The following is a 16,072-nucleotide window of genomic DNA, read 5'->3' as shown; positions in this document are numbered from 1 at the left end:
TTTGAAACACAGTTTAAGCTGCTTCTGACCGGTTTTGATAATTGATTAAGTATAGCTATTAACTTATAATTTCCATATTAATTGCTTAAATAAGTTTTAATTTTATGTAAAATCTTTGTAATAGAACTATTAGAAAAGGCTCTAAAGTATTAATGAGGAATAACAATCAGCTAAAATGGCATTACATTTTTTGTTCTTTATAAGTGTTATAGTTGTTGTGCTCTAAAATAATAAACTAATGCAGAAGTATGATTTATTTTAAGTAGTTACATTCTTTCAAGATGCATAATCTTTCTGTCATGGAATAACATAGTTCATTATGAATTTTGAATGTGATTTCTCACATGATTCATTACTCCCCCTGTCCTGTTCCCACATGTTTTTGAGATATTGCTGTATGGCCCATATTTTCATACGCGCCTTCCTAAAGTATCCAAATAAGATTCTTAGATTACTTATTTTGCCTGTGCAGATTATGGAAATTTACTTTTTGTTACATGTATCCAGACATTTAGAAAAAAATCAGCTTAAAGTTAGTCCATAAAAGTATAAAATGTTTGCAGGGCCTCCTTCTCAAAGTCAGCATAAATCAAAAAGCTCTTAGCAAAGAATAAAGGGGAGAAAACATTTTACACAAGTACTAATTGAACAGAATTGGATCAATCCATCCATCCTCTACTACTTTTTTTCTATGGCTGGCACAGAAACCAAATGTTGTAATGATGTGTGTGTGTGTGTGTGTGTGTGTGTGTGTGTGTGTGTGTGTCTCAAAAGCTGGCACATTGTCTGCATTAAATTCTTGAATGCCTATGATTATCAAGAGAGCTGCTAAAGATATAAGCATAATTATTTCCAAAAATATCCAAAAGTTATAGAAGTCAAACTTTGTAAATTCACATAAAAATAGTAATATTGGGACATGTGGAAAAATTAATACTATATTGAACTGTAATTTTGTATGCTCATCCCAAGGTTGGGTTACTATATTGAAGCAATAATCTTATATGCTCATCCTAAAATTTATAAAATAATCAGATAAATTCTGACCTTTATGCTAGATTAGAGCTGGCGGCACAGGGGTTAGAATGCAGTTTTTCAGGCCAACTCTGCTCATTGCCAGGAGTTTGATCCTGACTAGCTCAAGCCTTCCATCCTTCCGAGGTCAGTAAAATGAGGATCCAGATTGTTGGGGAAAATATGCTGATATTGTAAACCGCCCAGACAGTGCTGTAAAGCACTATGAAGCGGTATATAAGTTTAAGGGCTATTGCTAGGGCTATTGCACTTTTTCTTGACAACAGTTATTCTTGCTTTATATGTGAAAAACACCAATTTTAGCTCTTCAATTCACTGGAGAAAAAAAATATCAATACTATTGTGATTCTATAGCCTAAATGTACATGCATTCGTTATATATTTCTTTAAATTATCCCTAGCTTTTAATTGTTTGTTCTCTCTTCTGTTTTCCTAGAAGGAAACTATGTATTTTACTTCAGCTTGGGAGCTATTCTGAGTCTTAATAGCAGGAATTATATTTACAGAAATGGAGAATACAAATGTATTTATTTTCCTAAAAGTCTTTGAGAAGAACATTGGTGCAGCTGAATGTCACTCTGGTTAGGAATAAATTTTTATAAGGATAACATTTTTAGGGCCCTGTCTGCACTCCACTCTCATAGGCTATCCAATAGCCTACAGATTAAATACTGGCCATGGTGCCCCCCCCCCCATATATCTGTTAAATATTTCCTACCTCAAACTTGCAGACTTGTCTGTTGACCAAGAGTTGTGGTTGTGGGGCTGGATCTGTTCAGAGATGAAATTCTGTGAATGTTTACTTTTAATTCATAATTTACTCATTAATGTCTACTTTAGTAAGGTACATATATGTAAGATTGGGCTGGAACTGTTTGTGCAGCCTATATTTGTTCTGCTTTGTAGATTTACTCTCTAACTTTGAATATTTGCATTGCAGGAAGAAGAACAGAAGCCCGTAGACAATCCCATCAAAGAGGATATGACTACAGAGACCTCTCCTGAAATGTAATTTTACTTCAGAATATATATTGGTCAAGTATTACTCATTTATGTACATTTTCAGAATTTATTTGCTATTTGTTTATTGCAATTCTGACTCTGTCTCATAAGCAAGTGGGTTATGAATCTGGATTAAGAAGGATTAGTAATGGATTACATTTGAAATACTGTGACATTTTGAAAATCTCGAGTATGAGTACAAAGAAACTAAATATAATTGACCTGAATAAAAAGCCAAATTTAATGAAATGTATTTAAAATAAGTATAGTCCAGAATTCTGTAATTTAACATCCAGTCCTCGTGACTCTTTTGTACTTAAGACAGATTTACCTGATCTCTAAATTTGTAATACTGCATGTATTTTACCTTTGATTTTGTTAAAAAAATCAACATTCTTTTCCAAAACATTTGAAATTGTGTTCTAGATAAAGGTGATTTATAGAACCTATATAACCAAAGCTGTTATAGTACTTTCTCCTCCCTCGAATTGACATTGCTTTCTTATTTTTCTGCATATACATTGATTTCCCCTATATATACATTAGGTGGAGAATTTCAAATTTAGCTCTACCAAGCTTTCCTAGGCAAAAGAAAGATATTAGAAGTTACTCCTGTATTAACAAAGACAAAGCAAAGATACACAGTTTAACTTGCAGTGCCCATTCTCATTACACATCAAGGAACAGGCAAGTTGTAAAAACAAATAGGGCCACCTGTGTCAACGACATGCTTTAAAGGCTAAAAAAGAGAGAGAGAAGCAAATTGCCCATTTGGCCTCCGTGCCATTCGTCAGCTGAACATTTGAAGTAAAACACAGTGTACTCCTGTGGCCCAGTCAAACAAGCAGCATTCAGATTGCGCTAAAAGAGGTCAAGGAGGGTGAACTTGTAGCTCGTCGTGAAATTATCATATATGTCGCATACTGAAAATTGTGTTTAAGGTAAATAAACAATAGGCTTGCTTTCCAAGCTTAGATTTTGGCATTTGGAAATAATCCTGTAGAATGGTTTGTGGTACTTGAGAAGTCAAATTTTAATCCAGTTGTTTATGGAGTGATTTTGTACTACTTTTCAAACTAAAAGACTTTCAGATACATTAGGGGGGAAAAAACTTAAAATGCATTAAGAATACTAATTAAAACACAAATATATTTGCAACAAAAGTGATACATTAACCTTGTACGCCGCCCTGAGTCCTTTGGGATTGGGCGGCATATAAATATTTGTAAATAAATAAATAAATGTAAATAAATACATTACAACATTAAAATGAGGATTGAAGTTTACCTAAAATTGGTGTGAAAGTGGAATAGCTTCATGATATTTATTGAAAGAATCTACTATGCTGTACGTTGTATTTTTCTTAAAAGCAATAGTAAACAATCCTTTCAAATTGTTCGTTAAATTTATATAGTTACCGCTCTCACTTCCATGACTCTTGGCAGTTTACAGAATTAGCAAAACAGGGCTTAGACAGGCAAAAATCTTATTCCTTTACAAATATATATTTGGTAGTTTAGATTAATATATATTTGGTAGTTTAGATTGTTATGCCAGTGGCTCTTTAAAGATCATGTGCGATCAGATGAATGCAATCTTACATGGATTCGTTCTTAGTTGTAATTTATAGTGCAGTGCAGTAAATGCAGCAGTTAAACTGGCATATTCGTTTTCTGTGACAACATCAAATCTGTTATTTCTTGGTGAATGTGATTAGACCATTGTTTGTTCAAAAGGAATAAATTGTTCCAAAATGAAATATGTTTGATTAAATCATAGCTGAATATTTAGTACAATATCAGCTTCTTGGCAGCAGGGGGTGCCATTTCTCTATATGGTTGCAAACAGTGCTTGCAGGGATAACAAATCCCTGGTTCCTGTTTTGAATTGCTTCCTGTGAAAAAGTCATTAAACCATTACTACCTTTCAGGGCATAAAATAGAAAAACTGTCCAGGAATCTTGAACAAAAGCCATCCATTTCTCTAAATGGGAGACCTTAATGAGTCAGGCTATGACCCACTGTTTTATGGGAGCTGTTTGGAGGAGGAGGATGCCATTTCATTTAGCCTGGGAACTTCCGAACTTTGTGTCTTCCACTTTTGTTTTTTCTTCCAAATCGCAACCTTGTTTTTAGAGCATAAACTTCCAAGCACATCTACTCCATTATATTTTGGTTCAAACAGCTAACTGCCTTCCATTAAACATTGTTAAAGAAGTATATATTTGATATGGAGATAGGCCGAGCTAAAAGTCAACCATAGCTATTTCCCGAGCTATAACTCATTTGTTAATATAGGGTCATAAAAGGATAAAATTCTCAGGGGATGTAACATAGGCATTAGCTCTCTGGCTAGGATTGACTCCTTAGTATAAGTGATCCTTTTCCTTGTTTTGCTTTGTGTATGAGCAATTATATGCTAAGTGAAATCTCATTTATCTTCATACAGAAGGCATCCAAATATTTTAATATTTAGAAGTTCAAATAATAGTCCAGTTTACATTGGCTTGTAGGAGAGAAAGAGTGAATTTAAATTGCAGTGGTTCAGGCAGATTGAGTTCTTTTTTGTCAACTGTCTTCCTTCTTCAGCAATGTACTGTTTTTTTCTCATGCTTTTGAGTTAAATGACATTGTTTTCCTCAGAGCTGAAAATAGTTTTATTCCTTTCAGTGTGGTATAGATAGCAGAAGTAAATTAACTAAAATACAAAAGTTATCACCGTATGATTAAATGAAGAGTTGCAGTCAAGCCTCATATTTGATCCTTTGCTCATACACTTTGTTAAGGGAAATCTGGAATTCATGTGTTAAGTCAAAGCTTGCTTTGGTCAAAATAATATAGCTATCTTCAAATTTCTTTTTCTGCTAAGTTGCTCCATACTGCCTTATGGAGTATATTATTTTTAGGTCCATATCATTCTCTCATCTGTTTCTTTGTTAGACATGGAAAGTAAGAAAAATATTTTAGCATAAAGTCTAATAACCTTTTTGAATTAGCATAAGGTTGCCTTCAAGGTATATTTCTATATATATTTTACCCATTTTATTAAATCTTTATCATACTATGAATTTTTCTTTAACCATCAAAATGGCAATTGAATATATTCTGCCTCAATTGAATATATTCTGCCTTTACAACTGTATAAACTTTTTCATTAATGTAATGTGCCAAATTTCCTTAATAGGTTGATGTTACCACCTGAAGTATTTTAATAATTCTTCTGAGATTGCTAACATTTACTAATTAAACATTATTTTGTGGTAATATTCTAATTTGTAAAGTATAACACGATTGGAGTAATGTTTAGGGAACAATTATTCCAAGACAGAGTTTGAAGAGTTCTGGGGTTTTGCAGAGTAAATTGTTTACAGACAGAAGTCTCTTTGAATGTTATGTAGTTACTCAAGATTTATAGGGAAAGCTAGTAATGCTTCACAGGAATATAACCACACAGATTTATAGGGAAAGCTAGTAATGCTTCACAGGAATATAACCACACAGAAAAAGTAGTCCATGTAGAATTGTTAAGCCTAAATAAGTGATGTTTTTAAGTAGATAGAATTCAGGCAAATAAGAACATCAAATGGAGTCCTTACTCTATTTGATAAAAAGCTCTCTTTATAAAAGACAGATAAATCCAGCACCGTGGATAGCACCAAGTGAAATTTATTGTCTGAAATTCTCCCTTGCCACAACAATGAGGATGTTGTCTCAGCAACAAGCTAAAGGTAGCCCAATCTATATTATGGGCAGCTCTTCATTCTCTGGAGAAGCCCAATTAAAAGATCCTCAGCTGTTACTGTAGCTGTAGAACTAAAAATTATTTGAGGGTTCATTCTCTAGATTCATGGCAGGGCAGCTTTTCTGACTGGAAGAGAGTTCATTTAAGATTGTCTTTCCTCTGAGAGTACCATCTCGTTGCTAGATTTTTCTGCTACATCTTGAAAGGGATGTTGTTTAATGGGCATGATAATAATACAACAGTGCTGCTTTTATAATTGTAGAGTAAAAAACGGACTATTTTCAGATATCTATGTTAATTTATGGATCCATATATTTTCCTTATTTCTCAATGTACCAAACCAAGGACTGGGAATTGTGCCAGCTCTAAAATTAGTGTAATATTTCTCTCATTTTATTATCAGAGAAAAATTAGGATAAATACATAGTTGTAGGGAAGGGAAGGTTACCAACAAAATATCTTTGGTGACAGCTGGTTATGCTTAATTAGGTTTCAGAAGCTCATATATTTTAATGCCCGTGGTAAGCTTTCTCCACATGATATTCTCCAGATATGGCTACATCTCCAAAATTCCACTCTTTTCAACCACTATGGTTGAGAATTTTTGGACTTGCAGTTCTTATGTATCTTGCTTGCATCATATTGGTGAAGTTTTAGCTATGGGAAAGACAAAACACACTCACATAGCAATAGCAGACTTATATACCGCTCTACAGTGCTTTACAACACTCTTTGAGTGGTTTACAATGTCAGCATATTGCCCCCAACAATCTGGGTCCTCATTTTACTGACCTCGGAAGGAGGCTGAATCAACCTTGAACCAATCGGGATCAAACTCCTGATGTGTGGACGAAGTTATCCTGCCCCACTGCATACTAACCACTGCACCACAATGCCACATAGCTTGAAGTATGAGCATATTGTGTTCCATAATAGCCACAAGCAGGAAATAGCCCTGTCTTAGTAACAGATCAAACATGGGATTCTATACATCCCAAAGCAAGGCCTTTCAGTGTCCCTGGCTTGCAGTTCATCTCAAAGCAGTAAGCATCCCTTATTTAGTAATGTATTTTTATGTCCATCAAACTGAATTTACTTTGTTTATGAGAGGCAAGTAATAATTTGTGTTTTGATCAATCTGTTTTGCTTTTACTTAGAAGTGCAGAAAAAAAGGTGGTGAAAATTACCTCAGAAATTCCTCAAATGGAGGTAAGTTGCCTTCTCGTACTTTCCAGGTACAGCACCCAAATATGGGAAATGTTTTCTGCCCAAACCATAATTTTGTCAATACAGCGGAGATTTAGCTAGTATTTTAGAGTGTAACTGACTTAGGTTTTCTAATTTTCTAGCATATTGCTTATCTTGTAATATTAGGTTGAGAATAGTTCACATACATTGACTTCCAGTATGAGTCATAACTGACTGAAGATGTCTCCACAAATGAACAGAGATGAAGACTGCTATGAAGAATAAAAGACCAGTGGGTAGGTTGGTCCTTCAAATCTCTCTGGAGAAGGAGAGATTGAAAGATTGCCTATTGGTGCTCTAATTGGTAGCTTCTTACAAGGAGACCCTAAAACAGCTCCTGTGGTTTTGAGTTCCAGGAGCTGAGGGAGATGACATCTTTGCTATGAGCAGCGGCAGAATCTTTTATAAGGACATTAAGCAAACCTAACTCACTTTCTAATCACACTTGGAAATGTTCAATTTAACCATTTATGGGTATTAGGGAACTTCAACATGGCAAACTTAATTTGACACCTGATAAGTTTTAAATGGAGAATTGGCAAATTGGCAAAAAAAGGGGGTGATTTAAGAAAGTTTTAAACAGATTAGGAGACCAGAGAAATTTGGTATAACGTATGCATATAAAAATGACTGAAATGAACCAACTTAGGTTTGATGAAATTTGCAAATGGACACTAGAAAGATCTAAAAGATTGGGCAGAAAAGAATTAAAATGGCTAAGCCGACTATAACTTTTTGTATTTTTAAGAGTTTTTTGAAACATACTGAAATATTAATAACCATTATCTCAGAAAGGATACAGTTTTCAATGAATTAGCTTTCAGAAGATGATGAGAAAAACTTACCTGACACAGACATTGTAGAGTTTCAAGGCATGGAAGATTGCAAAATCGACATTACCAAAATGGGAATACAAAAGACAAATCAAGAAAAGGATCTGGACATGGAACAGCTCTGACCAGAAATCCCAGACAGTGTTTCTTTATGGGATGTACAAACTAAGCTGGTGAAAGTTTTGAGGACTCCTAAATGCCAAAGAGTGATGAAAGATAAAATCCTGTGATGCTACAATAATGATTTAAAAGTCAAGATTATGCAGAGCAAAAAGAAGGAATATAAAGTTGGACTATTTGACCAGAGATAAACTATTTGTTTTATATTTCTTGTAACTCCTAGTGGCCTTTAGTGAACTAGGATTGAAAAGATGATTTTGGGGTTGCATATAGATACAAGGTAAGCTATGGAGAGAAGTGTTTCTTTATTTGTAACTTTAAAAGAAGGTGAATGTGCAAGATAAAAGATCATACAACTCACATAACAAGAAACTATGGCTTTCCATTTTGTTTGAACGACCTTTTAAGTCTCTTGTTGTATATTTGTTGTTCTAACTCAGTGGTTCTCAACCTGTGGGTCGGGACCCCATTTGGGGTCGAACGACCATTTCACGGGGGTCGCCAAACCACGCTGTCCGCCATTTTTTCCCTTTTCCCTAGCTGTCCTACTCCCTCTTATTGGTGGCCACACCCACTTGGGGGTCACCACAACATGGGGAACTGTATTATGGGGTCATGGCATTAGAAAGGTTGAGAACCACTGTTCTAACTTGTTCTTTTCTGAATTGATCAGCTGAATTTTCAGCACTTTTTCTTGATTCTGTGCAATATTCTTGCTAATTCTTATGTAAGCAATCTCATAATTTTTAAGAATACATATATTTTTGTAAAAGTGCTATGTGCCTGATTTAAAATAATCTCTATGCTGGTTAAGCTATAGCTTGCTTTGTATAGATAGGACAGGAAGAACATTAGTCATGCCAGGGTTTCTCTTGTGTCTTTTTATCATCCATTTATGATTGGGGTTTACAATATATTATGCTGCAATGCATAGCATTGAAACTTTGACCCAAGAATGAAGTATTATTGTGTTTGTTGAAAGAAAATGTCCTGCTTTTCATGGCAACTGAAATCCTGTTGCTGGCATGCAAATATCTTGCACTATAAAAAGTTGAGTCTTCAAAAAACTCTGTTGATATAAGTGTTATTGAAGAGAGTGTAACAAGTGCTAGTATAGTGCTTTCAGGGCAATAATTAACTGCCAATACTGATTGATTTTTCTGGTCTGTCAATTTCTGCTACCTTGATTATGTGGTATATTTAAACATAATCCGGTTTTACGTCATGGCGAGACGAACACAGGAAGGCAAGGCTCTGCCTCTGCGCTCGATTTCGCCCTGAAAAGGGCCTAAAGTCGCTCCGAAGAGGCAATGGAGAAGGAGGGGTGCCTTGTCGATCACGGAGAAACGAAGGTCTCTCCATTCGATCCAAGGAAAGCCCTCTAAACCAGCAGGGGAAAGACCCGACCATTAGCTGCTGGCAACTGAAGAACAAAAGCTTTAATTAGCATATAGTAAACAGCATGTTTGGACTGGGTGAGACTATTGATCCTTTCTTTTCTATTTTTCAACTGAATTTCCTGGGAAAGGCTCCCAAGAAGCCTAAAACCTCCAGATATGAACAGAAGTGGTGTTTTAAATACGGGGGACAGAAATACATAATACTGAAGTGGAAGTAATACAAAACTACAGTTTTGATCAATTTGAAAACTGAGATAATTGTTAAGATTTTCTCTTTGGAAAAAAACACTGAGGTGAAATATAAGAAATCAACCCTTTGTTTTAAGAGTGGAAAATGGACTTTGAATTACATTAGTGGTGGATTTGTGCACTATAATTTTCCTACCATGGGAGAACAGCTGGCAATAAAGGAAAATATTTTGGCATACTCATCCTGACTTTCTTGGGTTATAAATACCTACTGAGCTTGGACTTTTAACTTCAAGAGCTAGTGGGAGAGAAAAAAAATTGACCTTGGATTACGCCTGGCTGGGAGAGACTTTTGAACTGTTTTCAGAGAGATTAAACATTTTGGATTACAACTTCGAACATTTTGGATTATAACTTTACCTAAGAGACAATTTTGGGGATATTTGAGACAAGAGATTACTATAAAATATTGCTTTCAGAATTGAACTTATACTTTGGAATCTATTAGATTATAAAGAATGCATATAAAGACCAGAAAACTAATTTCCAGGAATGATGACTCAAGAAAAAACAAACACCTTTCAGAAAGAAATATATTCTATGCTACAACTAATTCACCAAACAATTGTTGAATGCAAAAAGAATATAAAAAGAAATCATAATGAGACTAAAAACAATTTAGACAATATAAAAGAGCAAATTTCCAAATTAAATCTACAACTAGAACGCTCCCTTATAACGACTACAATGTATGAACAAATAATCCAGAAATCAGAAGACGAAACAGAGGAAATGGATTTAGAGATAGAAGAGACAAAAGAACTGCAAGACTTAGCTATAACAATGAAAATGCAAAAGACCTTTTACCCCTTAGGTCTGAAAATATATCTGATGGCAAGGAAAAAAGATTTTTAAAAAGGGAATATAGAGCTGTTAAGGGAAATGTCACAACTTGGGAGACAGGAAATGAAAAGAGAAATGGAGGGAGAAAGGAACTGGGAGTTGTTTAAGGAATATAAATGGACGGAATCCCCCCCCCCCCAAAAAAAAATACCCTTCCTAAATTGTCTTCCTCATGCCAAGCAATTTTTACAAAAATAGAAAGAAAATCTCTGGACAATCTAATTGCCCTGGCTTGGAAAGTGACTTGGCAAAGAAAGAAAGCGAGAGTCAGATTTAGAAAATAGAAGATTTGACCTTTTAGAGGGGGCATTATATTTTTAAATACTTCTTTGAATAAGATTAAAAGAACGGAAGAGTTTTAGATATAATTAGACTTTTACAATGAAAGATATGATTTAGAATTAAGATAGCATTTTTTTTTCTTTTTTGATATGGGAAATATGATGATAGAAGGATTGATTTGAATAAAACTTTCAGCTATATAAATGTTATTAATATTGAGAAAATCATAACTGACAAAGATGCTTCAAATACTGATGGGAAATCAAACTTTAACAAGACCACAAAAAACAGGATATTGAGTTGACAATTGATTTATGAATTGATATTATTGTTATTTGTATGATATTAGTAAAATATGATAAAGATGCTTATATTTAACTTTGTACACATCAACACTACCAAAAACTGTAATGGTGTAATGAAGGGAAAATGGAAAAAATATGGAAAAGAAAGGAGGATCAGGGAAAAAATACTGGATTGTGTAGTGTTGAATAGATTTATATTGAAAAAGTTAATGTTAAATATTTGAACACAGACAACGTTGTTTACTAAGCACTAAAGATTGTAATTTTTAAAAATTAATAAAAACTTTTATAAAAAACAAGCAGAAAGATATTCTGAATATTAAGTTTTATTTGTTTATTAGATTTGTATCTCTTCTTTCCTTCAGAAACTCAAGGCGATGCATATAGCAGTCAGGGAAGAAACTGTGGTGAACACACTTCTTTATGTAGGAGGAGATGTGGCAGTCTTTGAAAAAGGCACAGCTGCACTCCTTTCTTTAAGTAGTCAGCCCTGCCTTTAGTCATTTTAAGCCATTTCTAACTTTCCCCTTTTGGGGTAGACGTTGATGAGATAACTCTGAAAGACACAGATTTTCACCTTTTCAGTCTAAGGTGCTGCTTTTAACCTGAGAAGCTCTATATGACTTGGGGCCTGATTATCTTTAGGACTACCACATTTCCCTGAAAATAAGACCCAACCGGAAAATAAACCCTAGCATGATTTTTCAGGGCGCTCGTAATATAAGCACCACCCAAAAATAAGCCCCAGTTAAGATCATCACCCAGACGGATTCATTTAGTACTGTATGTCCCCAAATATAAGCCCTAACCAGAAAATGAATCTTTAGGAGCAAAAATTAATATAAGACCTGGTCTTATTTTCGGAGAAACACGGTAATTACAAGGGCAATTTGGAAATAAACCTCCGTTTGGTTATCAATGACAGACACTTGCAGATACAGAACTTTTATTATACACATTAGAAAATTACAACATTACATTATTTTTCGACATAATTGCTATTCAAATTGAGGCACTTGTCATAACATCTGCAAAAGGTTTGAAATTCCTTAGTAGTAGTTACTTGGTGCCAAATCTGGGCTATAAGGGGGGGGGTGATCAAAAACATCCCAACGGAAAGTGCTTCAAAAGTTCTTGGGTGTGTCTAGCGGTTTGCAGGCGAGCATTTTTATGAACCAATACCACACGGAAGTCAGCATGCCCCGACACTTGTTTTGGATGGCTCGTTTTGTAACCTTTCACAGTAGACTTCTGAATTGATGGTCGAACCAGGGTCCATGAACTTCACTAGCAGTACTCCTTTGGCACCTTCACATTTGGCAGGATTTTCTATGGCACCACTTCCGGTGTGGTGTTGGTTCACGATAATCCTCACCTGCTTCTATATGTCTTGTTTTCCAAAACTCAGAATAGCCAAGACTGCACTAAAAATGAAAGTTTGAAATGTACAAAAATGCAGTAAATAAGCAACAAAATTAAATGCATTTCTTTTCTGTGTTGGCTATGTTAGAGTGTATGTATTTTATCTTTAATCTTAGAGAATGCAGAAGCGAGCAGAGAGATTCAATGTTCCTGTGAGCTTGGAAAGTAAGAAAGCTGCACGAGCAGCTCGGTAAGTAAGTATTTGATTATTATTGTTCCCTACAGCTGTTTAGTCATATAAATAGAAATGTATTCTGGGTGCATCCTCTAACTAGTGTCCTCTTAACTGGGGCAATTTCAACTAAGAATTTCTGGAATTTGTCTTGTGGACAGCTGTTATTTTGTAGGAATGCTTGTGTAATATTGAAGCCTCTCATAAATAATATTTTGCTTTCCAATGAACAACTTTTGAAATTATTGGTTCTGATCTTTTTATTAGAAGTAGGGAGCCTGAGCCTATAATATCTGGTTATCCTGGGCTCTTAATTCCAGTTAGTAATTACTGGCCAGGTGATCTGGGAATAATGACAGTTTAATCCAGAGTTTCACATCTAATTAAGAAATGGGTTTATTAATTAAGTAAAAATGAAATACAAGATGGGATGTCCAGAACAGTATTATGGAAGACATAGATGAGCAGAGTAGGTATTTCTCTTATTGCTTATTTAGGAAGCTTTTCAGAAAAATGCCAAATTACTTTAAAATGGAGGAACAGTACACTGCACTAAAGTGCAGCTTTAATTTCTAACAAATGTTAAAGCATTCCTAAATTACTAAAATTCTTTTTGTGAATTATATAATATTCTATGTTTTGATTTATGCTGATACAAGTGCCAAAGATGAAAGACTGCAAACAGTTAAAATTGAAACAAATATTTAGTATTGAATTTTTTCCTTGTTCTGTCACTACCTGATAGAATAGCATGCATTATATATCTTAAACATCCTGAATGTTGAGATGTACAGATAAATTTATGGATTCTATCATTAAGATAATATGAAAAAGCAAGATACAATTCTCTAAATATATTGTAGGCTGTTCACTCAGTTGGTAGTGATTCTTTAAATGGTAAAGATGAAACCTGGATTCACTGTTTTCTTGCTCTTCTGATCAAGACCAGCTTTATATGCCAGGAAGGGCTTTACTCTATTTTTAAATTATTCACAGTTCAGCTGTTGTAGTATTCAAACTAGTCTATTGTGTGTATGGCTTTAAACTTAAACATTACAGTTGCTCATAACGCTCTTTCCTTCTCCATAGGTTTGGTATGCCTGCTGTTTCAACTAAAGGTATGTGACTATGAGATTTAAAATATATATGATTATGGTTGGTTGCCAGTCAGCCAGATATTTAAACTGGAATTGGCATTTTTATCTACCTATTGAGTTTTCCCCAAGAACCTGGGATAGGCAGATGTTGTTTGATAGTGTTCAAGAATTATTGCAGGATGTAAGGTGTTCCAAGTAAAGCTGCCTTTTGCAATTGACTGATGGTGATTTTGTCAATGCCAATGGTGTTCAAATGGTGCTCCAAATGTTTTATTGTTATTATGGTTCATTGCAGTCAGCCAGAGGTTCAAATTGGATTTGGCATTTTTTCCACCTATTCAGTCTTTCCCAAGGACCCAGGATAGGCAGATGTTATTTGTTGGTGTTAAAGATATCTTTGCAGGATATAAGCTATTCTGAGTTAAGCTGCCTTTTGCAATTAACTGATGGTGATTTTGTCATTATTATAGTTTGTCGCACAGTCAGCCAGATGTTTAGAGTGAATTTGGCAATTTTATCTACCTATCCAGTCTTTCCAAAAGATGTGAAGTAGGCAAATATTGTTTGATGGTGTTAAACGTATCATTGTAGGATGTAAGGTGTTCCAAGTAAAGCTGCCTTTTGCAATTTTATTGATGGTGATTTTCTCAATGGTGATAGTTTTGCTGTGGTGCTCCAGATGTTTTGGAATTTCACCCAAGATATCCATTACAGTTGGTACCATCTTTGCTTTCTTTTGCCACAGTCATTCTTTTATTTGCAGGTCTTTGTATTTTGTAATTTTCTGTAATTCTTTTTCTTCTGTTATGCTGACTCTGGGTCCTGCCATGTATCTGGACTTTTTTTGTCTTTCTTATCTACAGTTGTTAAATCTAGGGTGTTATGTCACAGGTGCTTGTCTGAATTCTAAAATCCCAGAACACTTCAGCTTCTTCATTTTCTATTATTTTGTCTATTTTGTGGTCTCACCAATTTTTCCTTGTAGGCAAATGGCATTTTTTGCAGATATTCCAGTGTACCATTGCTGCTAATTTGTTATGCCATTATTTGGAGTTCCAGCATCTTAACTTTTGAGAAGAACTAATAAAAAATATTGCAAAAATTGAGATAATTTCCACATGATCATTCGTAGTGATTACTTCAGATGGATAGTTTGTGAGGCATTGAAATACTGACAGCCAATTTATCTGTCCATGCCACCGGGAGCCACAAAACCCTGTTTCTTTCCCCCCCTCCCCCCGGCCAGAACTCCACTGCTCTACTGCTGCTGCTGCTTACCCTCTTGCGCAGAGCACCCTGCCACTGCTGCTTTCTCCCTCTACCTCCCTCGCGCCAAGTGCCCTGCCACCACAGCTTTTTCCCCTACCTCCCCCATGCTGAGCACCCTGCCGCCGCAGCTTTCCCCAGCAGCGAAGGTAGAGTTTGGGAGGCAGCGGCAGGGCATAGCCCAGGTATGGTCCAGCAACAAAGCTCGTCCTCCCCACTCAAGGCGCCACCAGCAGCTCCTCGGCTCTATCCGAGTTGAAAGCAGAGGTGCAGCAGCGGGATTGCTCTCAAACAATGAGAGCCAGGTGCGCTGCTTGCTTGTATGCGCCCACCTTATTGAGAGCAATCCCACTGCTGTGCCTCCACTTTCTTCAACTCAGATGGAGCAGAGGAGAATGAGGAGGAGAAGAGTGGTGAGGCTTTGTGTCAGTCGGCCAGCCAGGCGAGGGGTAGGTCAGGCAATGGTGGCTAGCTGGCTGGGGGTATCATGGCTGCTTGGAGGGGGGGAATCTGCCAAGCCTCATGCCAGTGGCATTGGCAGCTCCCCCCACCCAACCCGTTTCCCCGGCTCCGTACAAGATGCTTGGCAGAACCCCTCCCCCGCGTCCCCGATGAGACCCATGTGGTACTTTCTTTCCAGCTCCGACGCAGTCCTTTGTCACTTCCTCTGCTGCCCTGTGCAGTCTCACAAACAAAAGAAGTTTGTGGAACTGCCCACAAACTTCTTTTGTTTGTGGGACTAAAAAAAAAAATTCAATCAATCAATTCTAACTTCACGAGATCTTTTTGATTCCGTGAGAAGTTGGAATTGATTGATTGAACTTTTTTTTTAAAGTGGTGAAGGATTGGGCGAAGGACTGGGAGCCGCAGCGGAGGGATGAAAGAGCCGAAAGCGGCTCTGGAGCCATGGGTTGCCTCTGAGGGATTGAAGTATTAAGTTCTAGCAAAACCAGGGTTAAACATTCAGTATATCAATATTATTAAATAAAAATGGTAGATTCTGATTTACTTAAGCAAATGAAAGGAGCTGTTTTGGATCCAGTATTTTTTTGTTTGT

General features: G+C 35.9%; 1 protein-coding gene across 1 annotated transcript in view; it reads left to right on the top strand.

Annotated features, from left to right (window-relative positions):
• LOC120306146 (SAP domain containing ribonucleoprotein) overlaps positions 1–16,072 on the top strand; it is a 69,982-nt gene that overhangs the window by 9,628 nt on the left and 44,282 nt on the right. The window contains exons 4-7 of the mRNA XM_039338837.1: positions 1,976–2,043; positions 6,936–6,987; positions 12,597–12,670; positions 13,742–13,770. Coding sequence (XP_039194771.1) covers positions 1,976–2,043; positions 6,936–6,987; positions 12,597–12,670; positions 13,742–13,770 — 223 coding nt within the window. The remainder of the gene's footprint in view (positions 1–1,975; positions 2,044–6,935; positions 6,988–12,596; positions 12,671–13,741; positions 13,771–16,072) is intronic.

Source organism: Crotalus tigris, unplaced genomic scaffold (assembly GCF_016545835.1).
Source record: "Crotalus tigris isolate CLP2741 ecotype Arizona unplaced genomic scaffold, ASM1654583v1 scf7180000017721.692284, whole genome shotgun sequence".
Classification (NCBI taxonomy): domain Eukaryota; kingdom Metazoa; phylum Chordata; class Lepidosauria; order Squamata; family Viperidae; genus Crotalus; species Crotalus tigris.
Note: the sequence above shows the minus strand (reverse complement) of the source record. Positions and strands in the feature narration are given on the sequence as shown.